Below are 18740 nucleotides of genomic sequence, written 5' to 3'. Positions count from 1 at the left end.
AGGTCGATTAAAGTTTAAACATGGAGGGACTTTTGTTTGCTGAGACCTAAAACCAGGAAGGCTCCATACCCTTGTGGCCTTCCACCCTCCCGAGTTACTTAGGGTTATGCTTAGTGACACCAACACCGGGAAGGACCGTTTCTCACATTTTCCCAGCTGGTTTTTGTCTGCACTTTAAACAGGCTGCTTGCCCCTGCTAGTCAAGCAAAGCCCAGCACCCTAGCAGGACAGTTAATGCACAATGTTAGTAGTGGGCTGGCTGGGCCCCAGCTTTGATGTAACATGGTGCATGGCAAAGGGTGGGGGGAGACACTGATGTGCTGGGGATGAACAGCCCCACCCCAGAAGCGACTGAAACAGCCACGCCAATCCCCTGGCGCGAGAATGGGTGGAGCAGAGCCCCTGGCCGGAGACCCTTCGCAATCCCCGGGTGGCAGGTGATTCCTACCCCTCCCCTGCGGCCTCGCGAAGGGGGAGCCGGGCGTTGCTATGGCAAAAGAATGTTAAGTAATTACAGGGGGGGGGATAGCCAATCAGCGAGGCGACACAGATCCGCGCGGGGGAGATTAAAGTGCCAGCCGCAGCCTGCTGCTCCAGCCGAAGTCTTTGCCCAGAGCCAGGGCTGAGCAGGTACAGGGGGCCGCTGCCGGGGGGGCTTTGCGGAACAGCTGGTGCGGCAGACGGGCTGTAGCTGGGGTCCCTGCGCCGGCTGGAGTGGTCACTCGCTGCTTCCACTGACTCTTGTTTTTTCAGCCTGCAGCCCCCTCCAGCTGGGGGGAGAGGCGTGCTGCGGGGGCGCGGAGGGGTCGCCTCCTTCCTTGGGTGGGAGGCCAGGCTCTGCAGAGCTGCTCTCTGGCTGTGCGAGGGGTGCACCTTGGGGCTCGCCTGATGTAATTGATTGCAGGGGCTGCAGGCTGCTCCCTTCTCCCCCAGCTGCTAGGGGCAGGCAATTTTTCTGCCCTTGCTGGGAGGGCAGGCGTCATAAGCGGGTTACCGACCTGCTAGGTCTCTCAGTAGTGGACTAGTTGGAGGCTTTCACGAGTTGTTTTAATAAACGTCTAAAATCTTCTGGGAAGAAGTAGCAGCATTTAGTCCTTCCCTCCTCATCTCAAAACCTGTTAGACTGAGCTCTCCTCCTGTGCAATTCTGTTCCAATTGTCAAAGACATGCAGAAATCCAATCCATGAGTTGATTGATGAAAGGTCTATTCTGCCAGTGATACAGCCAGAAACAAAGGGCTTGATCAGTAAACTATGTGCATGCAAGTTACAGCTTAAATCCAGCCCTAAAGCAGGGGTGGGTGAAGCCTGTGGAGTTGACTGGTTCCTCCCCCTGCCGCATGCTGGTAGCTGGCTGGTATGTACTTGTGGATTTGGCTACTAGTAATGGTATCTGGCTTCTCATGCAACTGTTGAGCATAAATTGCTTTAAATGACTTCTTAAGTGGGAAGCCCCTCAAAGGGCCGATGTTTTCAGTATTTCCTCTCCAAAAGGCTTGGGCAATATATCCCATGTCTGATGGTGAATGCAAAAAGATAAGAACTGGAACATGTATGCGTAAAACTGCTACACAAGCATGTTTAGAAAGAACTTGTTTCTAACATTGCAGCTGCATCTGTGACCTCAATGCTAGTAATACCCTAGGACTGCTGAGGAAGTGTAAACTTGCCTTGCTTGTCCTTTACTCAACTTCTCAGGCTGTTTGGTCACCTGTAACATGGGCCATTGTGAACTACCTCAGCTGGTGGTGTGCAACATATACCTTCCCCAGTAGTATGCATCTGAGCTTGTAGTTATGGCTAATGTTGACTGTTGTCTGGTCTTTAAAATAACCAAATACTTGTAACCACAGCTTTGTGAGGGGTAAGGCAGGGATAGCTCAGTGGTTTGAGCATTGGCCTCCTAAACCCAGGGTTGTGAGTTCAATCCTTTAGGGGGCCATTTAGGGAACTGGAGTAAAAAAATCTATCTGGGGATTGGTCTTGCTTTGAGCAGGGGGTTGGACTAGATGACCTCCTGAAGTCCCTTCCACCCCTGATATTCTAAGGCTTCTTAGTGCAAATTCTAACCTGGAAAAATACTTAAATCTGAGCCACTTACTGGCTGTCAATAGCAGTATAGCAAGAATTGTAATAGAGGTGTCCTAGTTATTCTTAACCAGTACAGGTTACCTGGTGGTGTAAGAAAGTAGGCTTGCACATATTCAGTCTCTTCATAGCTACCCCTTAAGTCAGTGCTTTCATCATGGACTCTCTTGCATCCCTTTCAAGCTTTGAATGTGTCTAAACTAAAGACAGAATGAGATAAAAGCTACAGTATCAAGTAATGGCTACAAAAACCTCTTAAGACAAGTCTGGGTTCTTGTCACAGAGCAGATCTTGTCCTTAGTGACAAATGTAACTTCAATGGCCTAGTGTTAGTCACTGAGTTTTTGTTGGCCAGTCTCGGGTCACTTAGAATACTAACCGCCAGGATAGCTTATGCTCCAGAGCATGAGCTTTAAATGGTCCTTCCTGTCCAGAAAACAAACTCGTGCCCAGACACTGATTAGGTAGAGTGTGCTGGGGACAAAGCTGTTTGGAGCACTAGACTTTGGACACTGGAACATGTATGTTCACAACCCATACCTGTGCCAGGTGCAGTCTCTCCCTTTAGACCAAGGCCTTGGCTACACTGGTACTTTACAGCGCTGCAACTTTCTCACTCAGGGGTGTGGAAAAAACACACCCCTGAGCGCAGCAAGTTACAGTGCTGCAAAGCACCGGTGTGAAAAGTGCCCCAGGGCTGGGAGCGCAGCTCCCGGCGCTGCAAGCTAATCCCCATGGGGAGGTGGAGTACGTGCAGCGCTGGGAGAGCTCTCTCCCAGCGCTGGCGCTGCGACCACACTCGCACTTCAAAGTGCTGCCACGGCAGTGCTTTGGAGTTTCGAGTGTAGCCAAGCCCCAGGTTAAACCCGTAAGTGTAGCTTGCCGACTAGTTGCAGTGAAACTAACTAATCACTGAAACCTAATCTGTTCTGTCTCCAATCCTATCTGCAGCTGAAGCTTTGAACTCGCTCAACAGACAGCTGACAAGATGCCTACCACAAACGAGCAAGATGAGAGGATGAAAAAGTTTAAAAATAAAGGCAAAGATACAGCTGTAAGTATGGAGGTTCCTGGCCAATCAGCATCCTGACATTTGTGTCTGCAGGATTCCTCAGGAGGTGTTTTCCCTTATGGCACAGAACTTGAAAATGTTGACTGTAAGTGGTCTAAACAGTAGCTTTCAGAATATGATAAAGCATACAACATGAGATTTAGGCTTGGCCTACACCAGAGGTTCTTGTGGCCCCCTAAGCATGCAGCTGTGGCCCATGTGACATCCTCAGGGCCATACAGGTAGTGTGTATATATATTGACTGTAGCCCATATAAACCAGAGAGCTACATATCTGGCCCACAATGGTAAATAGGCTGAGAACTATTGATCTGTACTGTGAAATTGTCAATATAATCACGTTGCTTCACGCCCCGAGTGATGTAATTGTACCAAACAAATCCATGGTGTAGACAACTGCTTAGGAAGATGCTTTACTTAGGAGACAGGTTTCTCCTGTCTGCCTATCAGCATAGGTGGTATCTTCAGTAAGCACTACAGTGGCACAACTACAACTACAGCTGCAGTGCTGTACGTGTAGACAAGCCTTAATACAGCAGGAGGAAAACATGCCTTGAGCTTGAAGGAACAAGATCTAGCTTTAAACCACAAAAGAGAAACTAAAACTTGGTAAGAAATCACTGGGGCAGAAAGCTAGTTCTCAACACTTGTAAAAGGCAGAGATTTTGCTTTTCAGTTCTGTCAAACTGAAGCTTAATGGTATCAGTCATCATTTTGTGCAGCTACAAACACTTGAAGGCTAAAGCTAGCGCTAAAACTGTCTTGCTTGGCTTGGGGTGTTTTGTTTGAGTTTTACATAGCCCTCAAAACAAAATTACAAAAAGTTATCTGTATGGGGGTCAAGACTTTGAAAAGATTACCTATAATGTAGAATTTGAGAGATGAATCTGGGTTCTATTCGGTTGGAACAGTGTTCTCTAGCACTTCCTCTGTGGTCCCCTTGTACAGAAACTGAAGAAAACTTTTTAAAAACTAGGGGAAAAATGCAAACTGGCAGAGGATTTGAGGGCAGGTTTCATAACTGACAACTTTCTCCAGCTGATAATATCTCAAGCTGACAAATCTTTAAAAGTCCTGCCAAGTTTTAAAATAAAAACATCCTGGGATAAGGAAAATATTTGTAGGGGCTTGTGTAAACTTGAAAGCTCTCTTAGATGAACCTGAATTGCTTTAAGATAAACTGGCTTACATCCCCTTGTTTAGTTACAACATCTCATTCTGCTTTAATCCATTTTGGATGCAGATAGACTCTAATTTGGAAGGAGTTGCCCTGGAATAAGGTTGGCCTGGATGCATCCCCATTTAGAATTAGCTATTCTGTGTCTGGTAGTCCTCCCACTGCTATCCCACACTGCATTAGTGCCCACCTGGGTGGGCCCATCTGTTTGTACTACTGCTCCTGGGTCATCTTGACCAGATATCATTGCCCTGATTAAATGCTGGTGTGCAGCCAGGTGTGCCTCCTTTGGAGAGCTCTCACACAGTGGCATACAAATTATAGCAGCCACGCCCCCATGTGGAATGACAGGAGAGGAATCATGGGCATTAGTTTGACCAAGGCCTCCAATTCCAGTGGCTTCCAGTAGGTGTTCCCCATACAGTAAGAAAAATCCCAGAACTCATGAGCCTGGTGGTGGATCACAATACCATGGGATGTCTGCCCAGAATGCTCTGCACGTTTTTTGAAAAAGCACAGTGATGTGCTGTCTCTGATCCAAAAGGGAAGTCAGTTACAGCAGTATAACAAAGCAGTCTGGACCTGCTGCTCTGGGAATAGTTATACCTGATTGTCGGTATGTCTGCACTACAAAAGTAGGTTGAATTTATAGAAGTTGATTTTTTAGAAATCAATTTTAAGTGGGAACACACAGAGACCACTAACTTGGCAGAACACACACAGACCGCTAACTTGACAGTACCAAGGCTAGTGTTGACTTCTGGAGCGTTGCACTGGGGATAGCTATCCCACAGTCTCTGCCACCCATTGGAATTCTGGGTTGAGCTCCCAATGCCTGATGGGACAAAAACATTGTCACGGGTGGTTCTGGGTACATGTTGGGCATTTCATCTTTTTGGAACGGAGTTCTGATAGCACAGATTCATCTCCCTATACAGCGATCAGATCCCATACCTTCCATTTGGTCTATGCTGGAGCTCTCTTGCAATTCTGAGACTCCATCATGGTCACCTCTGCTGATGAGATCTGCACTCACCTGCATATTGCCCTGCTGGCCAAACAGGAAATAAGATGCAAAAGTTTGCAGGCCTTTTCCTGTCTACTTAGCCAGTGCATCTGAGTTGAGAGCGCTGCCCAGAGTGGTCACAATGAAGCACTCTGGGATAGCTCTCGGAGGCCAATACCATTGAATTGCAACCACACTACCCCAAATTCAACCCAGCAAGTTGATTTCAGTGTTCCCCCCTTGTCGGGGGAGGAGTACAGTAATCAATTTTAAGAGCCCTTTAAGTTGGAAAAAACCAGCTTAGTTGTGTGGACGAATGCAGGGTTAAATCAATGTAATGCTGCTAAATTCAACCTAAACTCATCGTGTAGACCAGGGCTTTGTCTCAATCAATCTGAAATAACACTCGAGTGGAGCCAAACCCTTGTACATGGCTGCAGTGAAGCTCTCTTGGAGAGGATAACTGTTTTGTGATCAGTGTCGGATTTGTAGGTGCACCAGAGAACAGTCTGACTACACTGGTGTCAGGAATGCCCTCTGGGGTGGGGGGGGACTGACAGGGAGGATGGATTTATGAAAACTTACTGATAGGAAGTGCCAGTCTAGATAGAGTAGTGCCCCCCCCTTGAGAGAGGGGAAATGTCAGAACAAGTCCTGGAGTTTCCTAGTGAAATGCAAATAACATCTATGCCAATAAACTAGCTCTTTCTAACATGTCTGAACAAAGCTGCTCTTTCCCTTAGCGTGTGTAAGGATGCAAGCCAAAAGCTGTCCTTCATAAATAATGACAAGGGCAGATTTCTGATAGAGATCTCGATTGCTTGGTAAACTGGGCGCAAGCAAACAATGGCGTCTGAAAAAGATTTGAGGGTTGTGATGGATAATCAGCTGAACCTGAGCTCCCTGGGCAATGCTGTCACCAAAATGCCTAATGTGATTCTTGGGTACACAAACAGCAGAACTGCATGTAGGAGTAAGATTATTTTAGCTCCGGCACTAGAATACTAGCTCCAGTTCTGGTGTCAGCAATTCAAGAGGGATGTTGATATACTAGAGGGCTCAGAGAAGAGCCAGGAGAAGAATTAAAGTTATTAGAAAACATGCCTTACAATGGACTCAAGGTGCTCAGTCTCTTTTTAGTTTAACAAAGAGAAAGTTATGGGGTGATTTGATTAGTACCTACATGGGGAACCAAGATTTAATAATGGGCTCTTTGGTCTAACAGAGAAAGATGTAACATGATCCAATGGCTGGAAGTTAGACAAATTCAGAGTGGAAATAGTGTAAATTTAACAGTGAGGGTAATTAACCACTGAAACAAATTACCATAGATATTGATGTATTCCCCATAGCTGGTGGTTGGATGTCTTTTTTCTAAAAGATATGTGCTCCGGGAACTATTTTGAAGTTCTATGTCCTGGCTTATGAATAAGCCTTGCAGAATTCTGTTTTCTTTTATGATTGACAGAGAATATTGCTGTTTGGTTTTAAGCATTTTTAAGTTATGGACTTTAAACATTCAGTTTCCAGAAATCATCAGGAGGCGTCAGACAATTTAATGACAGGTGTTGAGATTCAGAAAGAAAGCTTTAAGTGCAAATTGTCTGCATCACATCAAAATATGCAAAGTAAATATTCTTAAAATCAAACTAGAATTTCTCAAATAGCACTTTTCTTTCTTTGCCTGTCTAATTTTCAGTTGATCACTTTTTCTCACTGGTTTGTGTGTGGATGGTGAAATTTACATTTGTCTGTAAATGTCATCTTTCCAAGCTTAATTCTACAGGAGGTAGACTAGATGAACACAATGGTCTCTTCTGGCCTTGTAATCTGTGAATCTGATGGTTTACCTTAATTTCTCTAGGATAGCACTAAAGCATTTTCCACAGGAATATCACCTATTCTCCTAGTCACCAGAGCATTTGTAAAGCATGTCCAATGGCAGATCATTACAAGATTCCCATTTTTTGGTCTTGCAGCGTAACTCTCAACTTGCCACAATCCCCTGCCCCCAATAATACATATGATTGTTGGTGCCAATCTGTCAAGACATGTCACAATATTTATGAAGCTACAAAGCTTAAATAAATCAAACAGGAAATCTGAGTGGAACACTTGAAGACTAAACTTGGGATAGACGTCAGATCACTTCCTAGAGAAATAATGTGTGCAGTACTATGAAACATCTTCAGAGCTGATACTCACAAAACAGCTTGTAACATATGGCACTCTTCCTTCACAGGCGATGAGACGCCAGAGGATGGAGGTTAATGTAGAACTTCGAAAGGCCAAGAAAGATGAACAGATCCTAAAACGAAGGAACATTTCTTTCTCTTCCATGGGAGAGTGTCTTTCTCCAGAACAAGAGAAAAAGAATGCAGTGAGTACAGTGCACTGCTGTGCAAAAACCATGCCAGGTGCTAGACTCTGTAGCCAGGCTAATTCGTATAGTGACATAGTTGCTAGGTACTCTGTAGTGTTTACTGTAACATCTGAGCGGCTCACAAAGTCTAAGTGAATCAGTTCTACAGGAAGACCATCCAAAATACACTAGAAAGGAGATGTCTGAAAACCTCTTCCAATGGTATATGTTAGACTTCCTGGTAGAAGATAGAACTGGCAAGAACCCAAGCTGGCTACTTGAGCAGTGAATGCAATGTGTTAGCTGATAGTCTGGCTACGCTGGAACCTTCTCAATGAACTTTCAGAACTTGCAGGCTTATTCCTGCCTGGCACAAGGGATCAGTTACATCTGACGTTTTCATGGACTTTCTTCATCTGCCTCGTCCTGAAACTGCATTGCATAAAGGATGGATATTTAGACATGCAGTGGTGACCGATTGGGCCTAGGCTTCTAGTTGACTACAAAGATGAAGTCTGAGTCTGGGCTTACCTTGTCTGACTCTGAATCTCATTTCTCCATGACAGACTGCTCAGCTCTCCTTGGAGGAAATTGTTCAAGCTGTGAATGGAAACAACCCTGAGCTTCATCTGAAGGCTACTCAGACAGCCAGGTATTTTGTAACAGTTCTTTCTGTGCAATATAATACAATTATTGATGTAGTGCCCCTATGTGCTACAGACCTGTTCCCTGCTCGAGTTTTACTGCAGACCTAATTGAAGAACTAGAGAGGATGGGTTGTCTGGTGGTTAGGGTATTGGCATAGGACTCGACATCTGTGTTGAAGTCCCTACTTCACCAGACTTCCCGTCTGACCTTGAGCAAGTTACTTAGTGTGTCTGCCTCAGTCTCCAACCTGTAAAATGGGGATAATAGTACTTCACCACACAACTGTGAGAAAGGGAAGAAATCAGACTGAGGCATTCAAATAGTGCAGCAATTTGGGGGAGAGGGCATGAAAGTGCCTGAAACAATGGAAGGGAAAGGGGCAAGGGTACAAAAGCCAGGATCCAAAACATGAGGCAACTCAAACATTAGCCTGTGTAGCGATGAGGTGCTTCCTTGCTAACTCATGGGTGGGGAAAGGGATGAGTCCTGTCCTGTGTGAGTGAGTGGAGACAAGTGAGGGGAGGAGGGGAAAAGACCAACCAATGTCTGAAGCTCAGGTTAGAACAGTTTAAGAACAGACCTCAATGTCTGAGGGGACAAGTACTGTGAAGGAACATAGCTGGTAAAGTGTCTCCTCTCCTTGAAAGGGTTAGGCCTGCTTGAGGTGCAATTCTTCCTTCAGGCCACATAGCAGTCTCCCACCTTAGCCTTAAAAGGCAGGGGGGTTGCTATGGCTGCCACCACTCACTGAAGGCTCCTCCTGGCTTCTTCTGCTGACTCGACTCCCTAGGCAAGGGCATCTGCTATGTCTGCCAGAATGACTAGGACACCTCTATACTGTGGTTAAACCTGTGGCTGGCTGGGCTTCAGCTAAGAGGCTGTTAATTGCAGTGTAGATGTTCACAGGAGCCTGAGGTGGAGGAGTCCCAAAGGTCAGGCTGCAGCCCAAGCCTGAATGTCTGCACCACAGTTAAACAGCCCCTTAGCCAGAGACCTGCAAGCTGGCATGAACCAGCTGTGGGGTTTTTAATTGCCACATAGATGTACCCCAAGAGCCTTCCTAAAGGTCCTGTGGTGGTTATGATGGGCAGTGCAGTAATCTCTCTCCTCTGGAGACTGGTTCAAATGCATTTGCTTCTCAAGTGACAAACTTGGCCTCTACTAGGCTCAGCTTGTGCACATCACTAACACAACTTGAAAACTAGATGTGACTGACCCCTTTCAAGGAAGAGGAAGGCCAGTCTTCCAGGTGCATGGCAAAGCTGACCTGCAGTTGACTTTTGAGCGTCCCAGGCAAAATATCAACAAGCTGTAGGTAGTCAACCTGGCAGGCTGTACCAGAACACAAGTCTTCTAAAGGACCCCCACAAAAAAGCAGTAATCCCTAAAGAGGAAGTATTACTGCTCTTAACATGCTTTCTCTGGCTGCCTATGGCTCAGAGCAGTGGCAAACAATGATATTGCTGCCACCGTGACCTCTTGATGATCCATGTGACTACAGTTTCTGTAAAAGACTAACTTTTGGATACACAATAACACAACTACTAGTTTAGGCAAATCCAACAGATGCTGAATTCAGTTTTCCTATAGTGAGAGCTACAGGGTTTGTCTACTCGCTGTGTAAAACACTCAAAGGTCCATGTGACTATCTGAATCCAAACTAGAGGATTGTGGTTCTCCCTTTTCACTCAGTCAGTGGGAAATGATGAAGTTACCCTGAGATGCCATTTCCTGTCTGTCCCCCCCACAGGAGGATGCTGTCCCGGCAGAGGAACCCACCTCTCAATCAGATCATTGAAGCAGGGATTATTCCCAAGCTGGTGGAATTCTTGAGCCATAATGATAACGTTACCTTGCAGTTTGAAGCTGCATGGGCACTGACTAACATTGCTTCTGGAACATCTGACCAGACAAGAGCCGTTGTGGAGGCAGGTGCTGTCCCAGCCTTCGTAGCCCTCTTGTCTTCTCCACACATGCATATCAGTGAACAGTCTGTGTGGGCACTGGGTAATATAGCAGGTAAGAGGCACTCTCTAGCTTTCACAAAATGGTGACCTGTGCAAGGGCTCTCCTTTGGAATGCCTCCAGATTTTGCCTTTTGATCACTATTGCCTTGGCAATAAGCCCTCTAGCCTTAATGGGAACTATATATCTAGACTGCTCAAGGTATAAGGACTAGTGTAAACCCAATAAATTCATCTACTCGACCTTGCTGTGGTATAGGCAAACCCCTTCAGCACACAAATGCTGGCTAACAACCCTTACTGAGACCTTAAATTCCTCTTATGAAGGCAGAGTACTCAATCTTGATTCCCCTCCCCCTCCATATCTGCCTCTACCACCCCTTTCTTGCCCAAGAGTGTGGTTTTGATTTTCTTAAAATTCAGTTTGTGTGAAGGGAAAAACTGTCTGGCCACTGAGTTCTCACAGATTGAAAACAAACAATACTTAATGGCTCTAGTCTGCCTACCAAAAATAAACCACCTCTTCACCTACTGTTGGCTGCAGGCATAGACACTACTTTCTTTAATGCATCAGGAAGTAGTCTGGCTGCTAGGTAAGACAACTGTAAACAAACCATTCTGCTTTTCCCCACACAGGTGATGGCCCCATGTACAGAGACTCCCTTATCCACAACAACGTGATTCCTCCTCTGTTGGCCCTGGTGTCGCCTTCTACTCCTGTAAATATTCAGCTCCTTGAATTAGTAGCTGTTAATCAGTTGACTAATTGCTGAACTGTGACTACTAATCACTTGTAACAAAGCCAAATGTTAACCCGTTTGTGTAAAGGTGGGATGGGCTCTGCTCTTGTGATAAAAGGGTTGGGGAGAAGGGGTTGGAAGAAAAGGATATCTTGTCCTATATATAGTTAATGGTTTGTGATTGGCTAATTGGAAATGCCCACTGGATACAAACTAACAAAGATCTGACTGCTTTCACCTGCTGGTGTTGCTTTGGCTATCTAATAGTGGCAAATGTAACAAGTTGGTCCCCCTGCACCTAGGTCTAAGGAACCTTTCCACTCTGAGCCTCATCTTCTTTTAAACCTCTCAATTTGTCTAGTGCTCAGTTGCAAACAACTGTCAGAACTAGATAGAAAGTGGTGAGATGCTGAACTGTGTCACTCCCAAAAGGATGGGGGCTGGGGTGGAATAATAGGAGCCTATATTATAAGAGACCCAAAAATCAGGCCTGTCCCTATAAAATCAAGAGATCTGGTCACCCTAGAAGCAGCAAGGTTAACTTGTACTCTGTAACACACACGCTGCTCATGGGAGGAGTGAAGGAGGGAAGTAACACAGGGTCTGGTGTGCCTCCTGGCTAGTATTTGAGTCCATGTTAGATGTTCCAAAACAAGAATTTAAAATCTTGGCTCTAAACACAAAACAAAGAATAAAGGGGGGGTTGGAGGTTGGCAATGCAGGTGTATTATACATCACTTTATCTGCAAATCCATGTGAGTGATCCAGGAAATTCACCAGTCCAGATCCTTACTACATAACTGTCTAATACTCTCTCTCCCTTGGATGAACTGCTTAGTCTGACCCTGCTAAGGGTTCCTGAGATGATAAATGTGTTTCTGGGGCTCCTCTCCTCCCTGGAAGGGCTGAGGCTTTGTACAAGATGCTCCCTGGAAAATGGCAGGGTTAGGGTTGGGCCTAGTGACCTGCATGGATGCCTACAGTGGAGTGTCCATAGGCCACTGATGTCCTATATTGTCCTTTCCTATGGGTAGAATAGAGGCAAGAGAGCCTGCTGTGCACTACTTCTGGGTAGAGGAGGGGCAGTTTAGGGCAGTGTTAAGCAAATGTCCCTCCCTTAGATCAGCAGTTCTCAACTTTTATATTGCTGATGCCTTTCACATAGCAAGTCTCTGTGTGCAGCCTCCCCATATAGATTAAACACTTTTATATTTAACACTACTATAAATGCTAGGGATGAAACAGGGTCTGAGGTGGAGGCTGACAACTTGCAACCCCCTGAAGGGTCATGACCCCCAGTTTGAGAAGCTTACTTTAGATCTGCCTAGTTCTTGCAGAATTTGTCTCTTGCTGCTGCATTCCTAGATGTACTCATACTCTTGCCTCCTCCCAGGGAACAGCATGGATAGATTAGCTATGTATTGAAAACATAATATGGTAGATGCAACTCTTTCTGAAGGACAGCAACATCTGGGTTCACAAAGTCAGTGCTTCCCTCCTGCTGTGATGAATATGGCCTGCACAGCACTAGCTATTCATTAAATCAGCCCATGCTGAAATACCAACCACTCCAGATCAGAACTTGGTAGGGGATTACTCCATAATCTTGGTCCCAAGGTCCAGCAAATGCTTGCCTTGGAAACTGGCATTTAACTTGTAACATGCCAAACAGCTCTAGTTTAAAAATCCACTCTTTCAGTATCAGTTTGTCATGCCGTCAGGTATTTATTTGAGATGTCTCACCAGGTAGCAATTTATCATGGGGGTCTCAGGGGGGAAGGAGACTGCCTTCTTCCTACCTCATCTCAGATGGGGGCACCCTATTAACTCACCTCCCATCTTATCCTTTCTCTTCCCCAAAGAAGACCACCTCCCCAAACTTCACAGAAACCTGCGACTGGCTTTGCAGGATTCTCTTACTGACTCTTTGCTGTTCTCCTCTAACTCATGAGGAAATGCTATTAAATGGGGCAAATGCACCACTTCTAGAGTGCTTCCTTTCCCTGGTCTTAGCTTTGCAGATTTTCAGTCTTGTATGAGAACATCCTCCCTTGTGTTTCAGGTTGGGTTCCTGCGAAATATAACATGGACACTGTCAAACCTCTGCAGGAACAAGAACCCTTACCCACCCCTTGAGGCTGTGAGACAGATCTTGCCAGTGCTCATTCGCCTACTGAAACATGAAGACAAGGATATCCTCTCTGACACTTGCTGGGCTGTATCCTACCTGACTGATGGGTCCAATGATCGCATCCATGTGGTGGTGGAGACTGGGATTCTCCCGAGGCTGGTGGAACTCATGGCCAGTCCAGAATTAAGTGTTGTGGTAGGTAGAACACGTGGCCTATGGCAAGGAATACTCATTCTATCATGAACCTCACTCCTCCACAAAGGCACAATTCAGTGCTACAAAGAGAAACCTAAAAAGCAAGACTCCTCCCGTATAGGACTGGAATTGGAAGCATGCTGGAGGTGGGAGGGAAACAAAGGTATCCTTGTCCAGCATAATGGGATTGTCCTGCTCCCTAGATTGCAGAAATAGTTCTGCTGCTGATCCAACACCCTGGTCTTGCTGGCTTATGGTTGCATGACAAAAGTTTAACCAAGCCAACTTCCTCTGAAAATGGGACTTGTCTTAAAAGTAGGACACCAGAGTTGTGCACTAGTTAGGTTATGGCTGCAGGGGCCAGCAGTATGAATGAACTCTTCTACTGGTTGGTGAGGGGAAACATTTGTTAGACTAGTTCTGTTTCTTGGGTGACTAAGTCTGGGGTACCTGCCAAACACTGACTCCTCATCTAGCTCATTCAGTGAGTGAATCATTTCTCTCTACCTAGACCCCTGCTCTACGTGCTATTGGGAATGTAGTCACTGGGACCGATGAGCAGACCCAGATGGCCATCGATGCAGGTGTGTTGACCGTCCTGCCACAGCTCTTGCAACACCCAAAGCCAACTATACAGAAGGAGGCAGCATGGACTCTCAGTAACATTGCAGCAGGACCTTGCCATCAGATCCAGCAACTCATTACCTGTGGGCTGCTACTTCCCTTGGTGGAGCTGCTGGATAAGGTATGGGAGAAGCAGTGTGGGTGATGTGTGGCGCTGGGATTACCACTATAGCAAAAGCAGTGCTGAGTTGAAAAAAGAGCCATGCTTCCCCCTTCTAGTCTGAGCCTTTGTTTGGACTAGGAGGAATGGCACATGCCACTACTCTTCAGGTACTCTGGCCTGTTTCGTGTGCCTTAAAACTGCAAGGGAGCCGCACACTTTTCTTGCATGCCCCTCATAGAAGCATGCAGGTACTCTTTCCCTATGACCAGCCTCTTCCATACAGACCTCACAAGTGTCAGATGACGTGTGCCTGCTGATAGTTATGAGTAGGAAGACGGAGTGAGGGCAGCTGGCTTCAGCAGTGTTAATGACCATGCTCAGTACAAGCCAAGCAGCAAATTGGGGGAGAGGGGGAAGCATGACCCTACATGTCTCCATGTCACTTCTACAAAGCTTAGCTTAATTCAAGAATTAAGCAGACTCCTGAGACTACAGTCGTATCAAGGAAACTGTCTAGTCCTTTTCAACTTGTTACATTTTGTAGATATAGGTGAATGGATCTCCAAGTTCTAACATGCATCTCTCTTGCAGGGAGAATTTAAAGCTCAGAAAGAGGCTGTGTGGGCAGTAGCAAACTTCACAACAGGAGGCACTGTACAGCAAGTGGTGGAACTTGTCCAGTATGGGGTCCTTAAACCTCTGCTCAATCTGCTCTCTGCCAGAGATGGCAAAACTATCCTGGTCATCCTTGATACAATTTCAAATCTTTTCCTGGTAAGACCTTCACTTCCAGTGGTCTTGCTTTTTTTTGTAAGTGGTGGTTTTTCCTTTGGGGGGGGCCTCAAACTTGTATGCACTAGGGTTCCACCTTGCCTGTGCATGTGGATCGCCCGTATTGGCCCTACCCTTGGAATAGGCTGTAGGCAGTACAAGAATGCAAGTGTTGCCCCAAAATGACTACTAAATACCAAAAACTTGAGCTGACTTGGATAACATTAAAAGCAGTGCATAGAGAAACAGAAGCTTGGATTCCTGCTTTCAGCTCTTTCTTCCTTCATAAGAGGATGAAACAAGCTATTATGGCACTACAGCAGTGTCCTGTGTAAATATTGGCCCCCTCTGGAAATAAACTCCTATTGACGGGCTGTGTAACAGCACAGAAATAGAGTTCTTGAAAACTAAAGCTTAATATTTTTAAATAAAAGTACTGAGGTTAACAACTTAAGATCACAACTGGTCCCAGAGGATTGTAACTAAATCCCTTGGAGCCAAGTACACCTCTACCTTGCTATAACGCAACCTGATATAACATGGATTCGGATATAATGTGGTAAAGCAGCGCTCTAGGGGGTGGGGCTGGGCACTCCGGTGGATCAAAGTAAGTTCAATATAATGCAGTTTTATCTCTAACACAGTAAGATTTTTTTTGTTACCTCAAGGGAGGGGTGTACTTATTGTGTGGTTGAATTTTTGGAAATACCTGAGCTTCAGGCCTCATTCTTGTAGCATTGCAAGATCCAACTGGAGAGCTTGCAGGTTACAAACAGTGTACCTGCATGCAGGCTTTGATTCTCGACAACACTTTGGTGTGCAGAAGTAGGGATTCAATGGATTGTCCCAGAACAAGGGGTCATCTGATGGAGTTAAATTTTCAGTATGTCAAGAAGGCACCTCATGGCAGCTGGTGTATCTAATCTCCTTGCTCCTTTTCCCAATCTCCACAGGCAGCTGAGAAGCTGGAGGAGACAGAAAAGCTGTGCTTTTTAGTGGAAGAACTTGGTGGCCTGGAGAAAATTGAAGCGCTGCAAACCCATGATAATACTATGGTTTATCGAGCTGCCTTAGGTCTCATAGAGAGATACTTCGCTAGTGAGGTATGTGGACTGGAGAGCAGTATCACATGTGTTCTCTGAATAGTATCTTATGCCAGGTCTCTCCATCCAGGCTTTCAGGACCCTGAAACAATCTTGAGTTTCTGCAGTTTCTTAGCCTCAGACTGTGCCATCATTCATTTCACAGGTATCAGTTACTAATCTGGACTCCAGAAGTTCAAGACTTAAGTTAGGTTGAGTTGATGCCCAACAAAGTCAACCAGATCCTATCTTGCTGCTGGAGTTCCTTTTGGCTGTCTCCAAATGACATCTGTTGGAATGATTCAAGGATTTATATGAACTGCAAATGTAAATAGGGTTCACTTATTTAAACTTAGCTAACTTATTGGCATGAATGGAAGACTAGACTAAACATCCTACTCTAATTGAGCACTCTTGTCAAGCTGCTAGCCCTATAGGGAGAAGATCAGATCATGTTAATTCTCAATAAATCTCCCTCTATCAAAGGTTAAGTTTAGAACACTGGTCTAATGCTGTAACTCTAAAGTTATGGTTACAGTTGCATTTGGGGAGGGGAAAAGGATACAGGGAACTTAGCCCTGTCATGTGCCCCTTTGTGACTTCTCGTAACTGCAGTTGCAGCATTTGTGCATGTACAGACAGAGTGTAGCTGTGCTGCTAAAGTATCTGAAATGTGTTCATAATATCATTAGGCTTAAAAGCGAACACTCCTCGAGGTGAATTGGGGCACCTTTAAATGACAAGCTTTTTGAGCAGGGCTTATCATACCAGTCTGTTCAGCACCCAAGCACAGTGGGACCCAGATCCTGCCTAAAATCTATACGTGCATATCATTAGGATGTTCGTATCCCAAACCCTAAGGTCTAGAAACTATAATTAAAAGGAAACACTCTCTGCAGGATTTTAAAATACTTGTAGGGAAGCCTCATGTGTTCCGGGTAGCTGACCCAACCTTGAAGGATTTGGGGGCACAGGAAGAAGGCAGACTAACATCTTCCTTACAAAGAAACTGTCAGGCTGTAACAGCAGTGATCAGAGCTTGAGTGAACTCTACTGCAATGCTTCTGTGAGACGTGTGACCTGTAGCCCATCTACACAATCAATACAGGAGGCCTAGAATATCCCTGCTTTGTGCAGCACTAGATGGGTTGGAACAATACCTGAACTAGTCCCCAGTCATCTTGTCACTGCCAGTGACATGACTGATCTAAGGATTCCATAGCTATAAGAAATGAGTCACTTAGTCAAGTCAAATGGCCAGTCTCCACTGCATGAAACACCCCTAGCTAACTGCCCCTGATTTGTCCATGCTGCAGCTGGAAGCAAACTCAGGCAGCAGCTTGACCTCACAAGCCCATCCAACCTCTTGGATCAGGGCTAGAATGGCAAGCTGCAATCTCTGTAGAGCTAGTTTTAGTGCACTAGATTGAGTGAAGCTAGTGCGAGTGTCTTACTACTCAGGCTGGGAGGCTTGCTCCCCAGCTGCAGCTTAGACCTACCTTGAGTATTTCCCAGATTTTAGAAGAGGGCAGAAACTTGGGCCTCAGCAATCCCAATGAGCTGCTACTGCCACTGTCATTCAGCTGATGAGTATCTGCCTTTCTCTAGGAGAATCCAAACCTGCAGCCAGAATCTGACCAAGAAAAACAAACCTTCAGCTTCTAAAGATGAAGCACCACAAAACACTGAGCTGGTGGGTGGAGGTGTCGTCCTGTCTGGCTGCCAAGCCCTTCGAGAGGAACAAAGGTGTTCAGTCATTTTTTGTATTTCTGAAATCTGACAATAAATCACTTTCTGGATTTGTACTACATGCTTCTGAAGCCTCTTTCCAATCACTGCTGTGAATATCGTCAGCAGGGTCTGATCTAATCTCTCAAACACTATTGTAGTCCACAGAACTGTTTTTCAGGCAAGGGGCATGGATGGAAAATTCAATCCACTTAGTTCACAAAGCAAAATAAAAGCTTTCCTAAGTTATACTTGGAAGACTTTGTAAGATAACACCCTGATGCTTAGTGTTAGAATAAAGCAAACTTTCATCTGGCCACATGTGATGAAATTTTCAAGTAAGCTTGGACACGACTGAAACCTTCTTAGCTATACAATAAGCTATTTAAAGAGCGTACATCTTGTAGGCAAAAAACCAGCTGACCCCAACAGAAGGGAACTAAGGGCACTCTTTCCTGGTTGACCTAAGCATCTGCTAAAGAGGATTCATACTTTCTAAAACTGGCCTCAGTTCAGGCCAAAATGAGGCCTGAACAAATAAAGCTGCTGAGTTAGATGTCAGACCTTGTACTAGTGGCAAAACTAGCTGTTGGAGCAAGCCCCAGCTTGCCTCCAGTGGTCAAAAAAGCAAGCATGAGCCCTTGTTTAGTGTTTTGAGCCATTTTAATGGAAGTTGCATTTCCCTGGGAGGATCACAAGGAACTAGCTCTTCCCTGTCCTCATTGCCGGCTGAGCATGGGGTGTACAGGTGAGGGTGAGGAGATAATACACACACCACTGCACGTAGCTTTAAAACTGTTTCCATGAGTCAGTCTAAGGGCTGGTCTACACTGGGGGGATCAGTCTAATATAAGCAACTTCAGCTATGTGAAGTTGAAGTATCTTAGTTCAACTTACCTGGCCATCCTCAGGGTGGTGAGTTGACTGTTGTGGCTCCCCGCTCAACACTGCTTACTCCTGCAGAGGTGGAATACAGGCATCAATTTGCAGATCAATTATGTCTAGAGGAGATGCAATAAATCAATCCCTGATAGATCAATTACTACTGGCC

At 45.5% G+C, this 18740-nt stretch overlaps 1 protein-coding gene across 1 annotated transcript; it reads left to right on the top strand.

The window, feature by feature from the left end:
- Positions 1-542: 542 nt before the first annotated feature.
- KPNA7 (karyopherin subunit alpha 7) lies at positions 543-17697 on the top strand. The gene is made up of 11 exons (XM_030577559.1): positions 543-630; positions 3039-3141; positions 7584-7721; positions 8270-8355; positions 10102-10370; positions 10952-11034; positions 13118-13381; positions 13893-14126; positions 14700-14882; positions 15833-15982; positions 17570-17697. Exons 2-11 carry the CDS (start codon positions 3076-3078, stop codon positions 17624-17626), a joined length of 1530 nt encoding a protein of 509 aa, XP_030433419.1. The 5' UTR covers positions 543-630; positions 3039-3075; the 3' UTR covers positions 17627-17697.
- Positions 17698-18740: the final 1043 nt, after the last annotated feature.

This window comes from Gopherus evgoodei, chromosome 10 (assembly GCF_007399415.2).
Source record: "Gopherus evgoodei ecotype Sinaloan lineage chromosome 10, rGopEvg1_v1.p, whole genome shotgun sequence".
NCBI classification, from domain to species: domain Eukaryota; kingdom Metazoa; phylum Chordata; order Testudines; family Testudinidae; genus Gopherus; species Gopherus evgoodei.
Note: the sequence above shows the minus strand (reverse complement) of the source record. Positions and strands in the feature narration are given on the sequence as shown.

Coding starts and splice junctions, on each gene's coding strand:
- KPNA7 (XM_030577559.1), top strand. CDS start 3,076: ATGCCTACCACAAACGAGCAAGATGAGAGGATGAAAAAGTTTAAAAAT. Junction 7,722..8,269: donor AACAAGAGAAAAAGAATGCA/GTGAGTACAGTG, acceptor TCTCCATGACAG/ACTGCTCAGCTCTCCTTGGA. Junction 15,983..17,569: donor AGAGATACTTCGCTAGTGAG/GTATGTGGACTG, acceptor GCCTTTCTCTAG/GAGAATCCAAACCTGCAGCC.